The 9,574-nt window shown below is 41.9% G+C and overlaps 1 protein-coding gene across 3 annotated transcripts in view; it reads left to right on the top strand.

The window, feature by feature from the left end:
- IQSEC1 (IQ motif and Sec7 domain ArfGEF 1) overlaps window positions 1-9,574 on the top strand; it is a 722,374-nt gene that overhangs the window by 462,101 nt on the left and 250,699 nt on the right. For all 3 annotated transcript variants that reach the window (XM_075073331.1, XM_075073330.1, XM_075073332.1), the window contains exon 3: window positions 8,717-8,761. In XM_075073331.1, the coding sequence (XP_074929432.1) occupies window positions 8,717-8,761 (45 nt within the window). The remainder of the gene's footprint in view (window positions 1-8,716; window positions 8,762-9,574) is intronic.

Below are 9,574 nucleotides of genomic sequence, written 5' to 3'. Positions count from 1 at the left end.
ACGAAGTGGGTATTCACCCACGAAAGCTCATGCTCCAAAATGTCTGTTAGTCTATAGGGTGCCACAGGACTCTTTGCTGCTTTAAAAGAAATACTCTTCATGGTACATCACATAGTATAAAGAAGTTTGTAACACAGCACAGGGTTAGTACTTGGCTATTAGATTTGCCCTTGCCATTATCTTATGCTGATCAGTCCCTAAAAGTCTCTCCCCTCGTGACACTATAGACTACAGTGAAAGCTTAAAGGAAAAATGTTATGTAACAGGACACATTAAAATCATTATATCTAATCACAAAGAAGATTGAATTACACAAATGCCTCCTAAATAGAATAAAAAGGAAATGTTATCTGAACAATTTGACGATACAGCTTTGTGATTTCCAGTGTTTTCTAATGGAGGAAGCTAGTTTTTTCTCGACCCTGCTTTGTGTGATCAAACAGGATCGTGTTGAAAAGGAATCTTTAAGAAGGCAGTCCCCACTGAGGGAAGACAAGCTTATTTAAGGGAGACGTTCATCTAGGTGCCGAAGACCTGCACAAAATCATAAACACTCTGCAGTGGTTTGCATGAGTACTGGTGGAATGGCTGTGAAGTTGTGGTTCAATCTCAAGTCCAGCTCATACTGGAACATCCCGTACTCTGTGAGGGAAGGGGGGGCAGAGGCAGGTAGCACTGGAAGATTCCCCTCTGTTAGCAGAATCCAAAGTTACTGCCTTAAGGCATCTTTGAGTCCCCATGACACTTCCAGAGTATTACAGAGGGGACCTATGATGGGTTGAGGTTCCAGCCATATATATATATAGAAGCTATGGATCATGTACTAAATTGCCTATCTCACTTGCTTCAGCAGGATTCTGATAGGGCAAGACAAGTCAGAAGTCTGCATTATGGGGTCTGTGGCAGCTGATTCTCTATCTCATCCCTTCCTGCAGTGCTTGCTGTTCATTCACATGGGCTGTCTGCCATCCCTGTCTCAGGCAGGAGTGTGAGGGGGACAATGATGGGATCAGGCTTTGTTCCTTCCCCCTATGGTCCTATTGGTCATTTCAGGGGATGCAGGGAGCTGATTGGCTCCTTGGCATTGTGTAGGAAGTCTCTCAGGTGCAGGAAGCCTAAATTGGCACCCAGACTTCCTGCCCCCTCTTCCATCCCCTAGACAGATGTGCTGGATCTCTTGGATCATCTGTGTGGTCAATTGCCTTTCTTGAGGTCTGGCAAACAGTTTTATGGGGTTTTTTACTCAGCATCCAGGCTGTCTGGCCTGGCTGGGGATACAAGCTGTTGTCACAACCTTTAAAGGGTTTCCAGAGCAGATTGCAGGTTCATATGCATCGCTTGAGTGCCTGAACCTCAGCCCGGGGAGTTATTCAGGCATTGGTCCTGGCCACTGGTTTGGGATAAAGGGAGTGACAGTCTCTGCAGCTTGGGTTCCCCCATCTTAACACCATACCTCATATGAGTCTGAGACATGTGTCCTGAGCCCATTTCCTTAGCTGGTGGGTAAGGGGAAATGACCTCCTCCTCCCATTTGCTTCTGTCAATGGCTATTGTGGTCATGCTGAAATCCACAGTTAAGCTCTTCTGTTGTCTGTTTTTTGAAGTGCCATTACGCCAAATTAATTTGTTAATGAACACTTTTGTAAGGTTGCAGCCTCTGCGTTTAACCCATATTGTTGTGTCTGTGTCTTACTGTGTTCATCTCCAGGTCAATAGTGGTGTTCGGTGAATTTCTTTCATACTACTACAGATAAAGAAAGCAAGATTAAGACTGTAAACTCTCAAGGCATTGTCTCTTCTGTGTTTATACAGGACAGACCATTTTTGTCTGGTCCCATTGTTTGATTTAAAAATAACTTTCTTTGTAATGTTGCTAGAATACAAGACTTGTGGGTGAGACTGTATTTATAGTCTGAAAACACACAAACAATGGTCTACCTCAGTGGTTCTCAAACTGTGGGTCGTGACCCCATTTTAGTGGGGTGGCCCAGGTGGTGGTAAACTTGCTGGGGGCTGGGGCTGAAGCCAAAGCCCAAGGGCTTCAACCCTGGGCAGCAGGGCTCAGGCTTTAGCTTCACCTCTGGGTGCCAGGTCTCAGGCTTTGGCTTCAGCTCTGGGGCTGACATTACAGTCTGCCTAGGGCTGAAGCCCTCAAGCTTCACCCCTCCACACACACCCATCCCTGGGCGGCATGGCTCGGGCTTCAGTCCCCCTTCCCGGGGTCATGAAGTAAATTTTTTTGTCAGAAAAGGATCTCGGTGCAATGAAGTTTGAGAAATCCGGGTCTAAGTATATCATTTAGATTTTGATAAAACGTTTGGCAATAGATATTGAACACTATATTTATTGGGGATTAGAAATTCTAATAGATACATGCCCAGACAGGTTTATCATACAGCAGTTACATTTAAATATGTAATTGAAGAATATGGGGGTTGGTAGTAGGTGTTGGTGTCTGTTGCCATGCGCAACACTTGAAGAAGCTATTTGTGTCCCCACTGAATCTTTGGAACTATATGGCATTGTAGATAAAGATGCTGACTGACTCTTGTTTAAATATTAAAAGACAAATTGACCGATGCTGTTACATCTAATTTGATAGCTGTCAGGAACATTATTTCCCCCTATGTAGTACTTTGCAGTGGAGGCCTAATGTCCCCTTTTTCTTTCTGCTGGTGAATGGAGAAAGACAATGAGCTCACAGCAAAGTTATAGTTAAAGCTTAGCTGAATTCAGGTTTTCATAAGACTCTTTTGGGCTCAGAATAGACTGTGCTGCACCTGTTCTTCAAGCTCCATGTGAACACATTAGATCAGAAAAAATCTAATTGGACACAGGCCTTTGTGCCAGCCTGGATGTTACAGTGCATACATGATCCACTTTGCAAAAGACCTGCACAAGCAGGCATGTGTTCCAAACTACTTGACAGTGACTAACCACTAAAGCCAGTGCAGACTTCCTCTGCTTCCTACGCAAAAGGCCCTTGCAAACTCTATAGAAACTGAAGATGGAAAAAGACCCTTGGGGTATCTAATCCATTTCCCTGCCACTGCAAGGTTATCCTGCACCACATATTCTACTGTCCAGTGCCGTTTTACCATCTCATATACTGGTGCTTTCGCCCCTTCCCTTGGGAGATTATTCAATAGCTTAGAAATAGCTCTGATTATTTTCAAGTTTATTTCTTGTATAGGTACTAAGTGGAAATTCTCTAGCATTCTTTGGACTAGCCTTCCCCCTACCATAATATCTTTTATCCTGATTCTTTGGGGACCGTTAGGGTTGCCAGATGCCTGGTTTTTTTTTACCAGAACCCCTGGTCAAAAAGGGACCTGGCAGCTCCGGTCAACACCACTGACTGGACCGTTAAAAGTCCAATTGGCAGGGCTGGCACGTTCCCTACCCAGCTCCATGTGGCTCTTGGAAGCAGCAACATGTCCTCCCACTCATAGTTGCAGGTGCGGCCAAGGAGGCTCCACGTGTTGTCTCCGCCCCACCCTGACCACCAGTTCTGCAGCTCCCATTGGCCAGGAACTGTGGCCAATGGTAGCTGATGGGGAAGCGCCTGTGGCTGGGGGCAGCATGCAGAGCCATCTGGCCGCCCCTGCTCCTAGGAGGGAAAAGGACATGTCGCTGCTTCCAAGAGCCGCCTGAGGAAAGAGCTGCCCGAGCCCACACCCCCTCCCATGCCCCAACATCTTGCCCCAGGCCAGAGCCCCCTCTCGCACCTGAACCCCTCATTTCTGGCCCCACTCTGGATCCCGCACCCTCAGCCCAGATCCCATACCTCCTCCTACACCCCAACCCCCTGGTGCAGCCCAGAGCCCCCTCCCACACTCCAAACCCCTCGGCCATACCCCCAAGCCTAGTTCCCCCTCCTGCACCCCAAACTCCTCATCCCCACCCCAGAGCCCGCACCTCCAACCAGAGCCCGCACCGCAACCCCCCTGCTCCAGCCTGGTGAAAATGAGTGAATGATCGAGGGTGGGAGAGGGTGAGCGACAGGGGGGGTGTTGGATGGAGGGGGGAGGGCCTCTGAGAAGGGGCAGGGCAGGGTGCGTGGCATGGGTGTTCGGTTTTCTGCAAATAGAAAGTGGGCAATCCTAGGTACAGTCCATGGTTGTGTTTTCTTTATTTGCGCTACCTATGTATTGGACCAATCCTTTTTGCTGGTTCCTCTTCAGTGCTTGCTTCTGGTCTGCTGAAGTGGCTAGTGTCTTTTGCCCTGTTATCCTGTTTCTGCTTCTCATCAAGAGCAGAATAACCACTGGAGTGGTTGAGAGACTCCCCTGATATTTGCTTTCTCTTCTTATTGTTCCTCATAGTTACCACAATGTACAATTTTCTTTTTGGTATCCCAACTGAGGACTCTGTCTGAGGTTTCCTTCTCTTTGTGCTGCCTTCCTTTTGGTTTCCTTGTTTATTCAAATGCCTGAAACTGCTGTTTAAGTCCATCTTGTCCTTCAGTTAAATACAGATTTTGTCCTACAGACCTTCATCTAGAAAAATGAATGTAGCACAGCTTCCACAAGGGGTTACTTTGATTCTGTATCCATTCTTTATCTCAGTAATGTTATTTTTTCAGAGAAGTTACTTCACATGTTTGAGACTTACCAGCGGCCCGATGTTCCAGCCTCTTTCACTCAGAGCTCTATTGAGAAGTTCCCCTGTTTGCTGTTGACAGAATTTGTGGAGTTACAGCCTGGTCTACCTATGTCAGCTCAGACCCTTTATTATTAACAATACCCATGGGCCTCTAGTTGCTTGCTTATCCAGCCCCACCAAACCTTGTCTAAACTAGGGGAGTTTTCTAAATATTTCCCACCAGTACTAACACTAGTTCAGCCCTATTTGTATTTGCAACAATGGCAGCTGTAGCACAGACAGGTTGCCAGCTACTGTTGCTGTCATAAGCACCACATTGATTAGATATGCTCTGAGCAGAGTTAGATGATATGGTGGTTAAAACTCTGGAAATGAACTGGTGTTAGTAGCAGTGGGAAATTTCTAGAACATTTTACCAGTATAGACTGATCCTTTCAGCCAAATTGCTTCACAGCCCCAGAAACAGTTCTTGAATCTTTCAAAACACTATAGCAGGGGTTGGCAACCTTTCAGAAGTGGTGTGCTGAGTCTTCATTTAGTCACTCTAATTTAAGGTTCCTCGTGCAGGTCATACATTTTAATGTTTTTTAGAAGGTCTCTTCCTATAAATCTATAATATAATATATAACTAAACTATTGTTGTATATAAAGTAAATAAGGTTTTTAAAATGTTTAAGAAGCTTCATTTAAAATTAAATTAAAATGCAGAGTCCCCTGGACCGGTGGCCAGGACCCGGGCAGTGTGAGTGCCACTGAAAATCAGCTCGCATCCTGACTTTGGCATGTGTGCCATAGGTTGCCTACCCCTGCATTATAGAAATCTTTAATAGAAAAGTGGAGTAGGGGAATGGAAACAATTCATCGCACGCTAAAATCTTTCTCCTGAGTCTATGTTTCTAATTATTTGAAGAGTCTACCTTTCTCTGTGTCTGAATTTAGAAAGAAAACATGCTATTTTTAATGAATCTATACTCCTGCTACTTGTGACTGGGTTCCAAGTCCCTAAGGTCACAACACGTTCAATGTCATTCTGCACAATCAAGGTTCCACTGGGGCCGCACGCTAATCAGTGTGGCTTAGTGTTTCATTACCATCTCTTCACTATGCACAGCATATTGTCCCTGCACAAAGATGCTGAGAGACTGTTAAATATTTATTTATAGTAACAAGGGCCAAAACCAGTTAATACAGATTGTAAAATATTCAGTTGAAAGTAAGACAGAATCATGATCACAGAGCAGGCTGACACTTCCACATGAAGACTGTGTTAAGCAATAAACTAAATTACTAGTAAATTAAGTTCACCCTGTTCAATTGTCAAACTAACAAAGAGCCACAAGGCAAACATATGTAAACCACCCCCTCAAAATTCATTACTATTCACAAATCTTGAACTGTGCTGAAAGCAAACAAATTACAGGGTGGAAAAAGCACTTAAAAGGCATTTTAAAGCTATGTATGTTATGTAGTTAAAGGCTATTTGGACAATATGGTTTTCTTCTATTCTTGAAGAGCTGAATTTTGCATACACAGTGCTTCTACCTTTCTTGCTGTCACTCCCTAATAAAGCCCAAGTTATTTCTGTAAACATATTAATCTCAGCACCGAAACTGAGAAAGTACAATCAATTTACAGCAATACAATCTAGTGAAGGCAATTTCAGTTTTGCTTTCATAAGCCTTCATAGACCACAGGCTCATTGCTTGGCCATAAAAAGTTTATGTGGAGAAGTTTGGCTGTGTGTCAGTTATTTGCATATAAGCAGGTAAGAATAAAATAAACATTTTCAAATATATATCTTCTCACAGAGGAGGAGTCATTATGGTATTTGGGATAAATAAATCTGTAAAAATTTGACTTCCTTTCTGTTTTTTCTGCTAAGATCAAATTGTGTGTTAGAATGGATTAAATGTAAGTGCCATGCATGTCTATAGCCCAGGTAAATAGTAAATATAAAATGCCACTCTTAAAAACATACTCATTTAACTTAGATAAATGGCTGTGGTTACCTCCATACTTGCAGCAGACTAACCTTAACCTTTCCTGTATCTATCTTGTAGGGAAGACCTAGAATACTGCAAAGACTGAGGTAAAGCTATTTAGTTAGCTAATGCAATTGACAAGTATTTTAAAGAGTGCCCATTCCAATAATAAATAATGGTAAAAGTGTGACCAAATGTGAGAAAAGCCAGCAAATCCTTAATCAGGGACGCCCTCTGGGCAAAATTCTCCTCTCTCATCTGTCCAGGCAAACCACTCATGAAAGCAGAGTATAAGAGTAAAATTAAATGAGGCTCTCATAGAAGAATTTAGCCTGTCTCCTTATTGCATGCAGCTGTTCTATTTTTGCATGGTTGGGTATATTGGGAATGAAAGGAACTACTCCCCCATCAGTGCGCACATGTAAACCACACAGACCCAGCTCTGCTTTTCCATTAATATGATCATTGTGATAATTCTGTAGTTCCTCTCTGCACAGAGCTCTCTTTAAAGTCAATGGGGCTTCCACATAGAGCAACAATAGAACGGTGACAATTAATGATAATGGGACTTACTCATGTGGGGAGACTTAATGTCAGCATTAAGTTTTCAAGTTGGTGGAAGGAAGTTAAGATCTGGAACAAGTTCCAAGTCCACTATGTGATTTAACTGGTTAATTCAGATTATTTTATATGGAAAGAAGTCAGGAGTTCTAAGAGGAGCAGACGATTTGATTGTCTGCGGTTCATTTGTGTAATTTTTAAAGTTGACAAGGGTTTTGCCCAGTTCTAGCATATACATATGTACATATCAGTGCTTTCTATTCCAAAGTTGCTAGGCTGATATCAAAGATGCTGGGATGAGCTCTGATTTTCATTGCTGACAGTTCCAATGCAAGGCTGAATAACAGAGGGCAGTGTTCTGAAATGCTCTGTAAAGTAAAATATATTGATAGCTGTAGGACATAAAACAATAGTAGCAGCTGTATGAAAGCTTCCTCTTCTCTCACCTCTAACACAAATGGAAAAAAGTCCAAAACAGAGCTGGTTGGAATGTTTTCATCAAAAAATATTTTCAGAGAAAACTGGCTTTTCATTGCAAATGAATATATTCACAAAAATATATTTCAATAATAGATTCCATGTATTCATCTATTTGTTTATTTAGGAAAACCTGGAGATCAAAATGTTTTTGGTTAAAAATATTTTATTTCTGTTTTGTTTTTTTTAATTTGGTATTTAAAAAAATCAATTTTTGAAACCACTTGGGTTTCCAAACACCAAAAAATTTGTTTTGGTTTCCAAGTCAGTTTTTAGCCTAAACAAGCTATACATTTTCATGAAAGATTTTGACAAAAACAGGAAGAAAAGCCCACAAAAAGGTATTCTTTCATCCAGCCTTAGCCAGAAGATTTAAGTTTGTGTAAATGTACGTTTGTATGAATTTCAAGTGTTTTTGCTGTATATTTCATATGCTCTCTAGCAATGTTTTTAAAACATTGAGACATGACCACAAATATGCCTAGTAAAACAAAAATGCCTAACTGTTTAATGCAGTGTTGTTGTAGCTGTGTTGGTCCTAGGATATTAGAAAGACAAGGTGAGTGAGGTAATATCTTTTATTAGAAGAGTTCTGTGTCTTGTCTCTCTCACCAACAGAAGTTGGTTCAATAAAAGATATTACCAGGAGCGCCGCCAGCTTTTTTGCCGCCCTAGGCGGCGGAAGGTCCTGCCCCTGAAATGCCACCCCCAACAGAGGCAGCAGAAGGTCCGGCCACCGCAGTCGCCACCCCCCAAATGTTAGCGCCCCAGGCAACCTCCTAAGTTGTCTAATGGGTTGCGCCAGCCCTGGATATTACCTCACCCACCTTGTCTCCCTAACTATGTTGAAAACATTTCTTCAACATATACCATTATAAACATGAGACTCACTGTCAATTCTTTTTTCTAAATAAATTCATATTTTTTTTAAAAAGCCCATTGTTGTTATAAAAATGTGAATTAAAAACTAGTAATAATCCTTGCAAGAAAAACCTATCAATTTAAAACTTTTGATGACTTTTGTGTTTTTAATACTTTGTCAAATCATTGTTTTAATATTTTGTAACTTTATTCTTTTACTACTATCTCAGGACCTCGTTGGAAACAAGAAGCAGCATCTCAACTGATCCACTAAGGTACTGTAAATTAATATATCCATTCAGTATAAAACACAAATAGCAACCTCAACATCTTTTCTGTTACGAAACACCAAGCGCACAGCATACAATCTTAATTTATCATACAAAGCTGGGAAAGGCTTTATCTAATGAATTGATTTTTTACCAATCCTCACACATAGTATCAGAGAAAATAAAGGATAGTTTTCCCCTCCCTACAAACATGAGGTACTTGAAAGCTTCCGATATTAAACACTGTGCATTCTCACTCACATTGTTTGTGTGCGTGCACGCATGCGCATGTGTCTGTGTGTGCACATATGAAAAAAACACACTAATTCCTGTAAAACACCATCCTATGCTGAAGGGAGGTTTGGCCTTTTGTGGTGGTTATAAACCACTTTTTAATGAGTGGTGCTGATGGTTGCATCTGGATTCCTGTGGTTTTTCCCTTGCTCAGCATTCCACGAAGAGCACGTGTGTAAACATCAGAAGGTGCTTTCATGTAAACCTTTGCAATACCTTCCTTCCATTTTACTTTGATTGCTGTATTTAATCTAAAAAAAATGTTGGCACCATTAACATTAGATATTAAAGGGGCACGTCTGCTCCTTGTCATACAGTTACACATTAAAGAATGCATCAAAGATGCGTGCTCCGTTTGGTTAATCTGGGGCAGAATCACTTTCTCTTAAAATAAAAAGCTGAGGATTGTTTTCAAGAAAGCCTGCCTTTTGAGTTGGTCTGTGAGAGGACATGTGTTTTGCAGCTGGTGCTGTGCCTAACCTTATTTGAACCAGAAAGTAATTGAAAGCTGTCCATTCTGTTTGA

The sequence above is a fragment of the Chelonoidis abingdonii genome, chromosome 17, assembly GCF_003597395.2.
Source record: "Chelonoidis abingdonii isolate Lonesome George chromosome 17, CheloAbing_2.0, whole genome shotgun sequence".
NCBI lineage: Eukaryota > Metazoa > Chordata > Testudines > Testudinidae > Chelonoidis > Chelonoidis abingdonii.
This window is presented reverse-complemented; position numbering and strand designations above follow the sequence as displayed.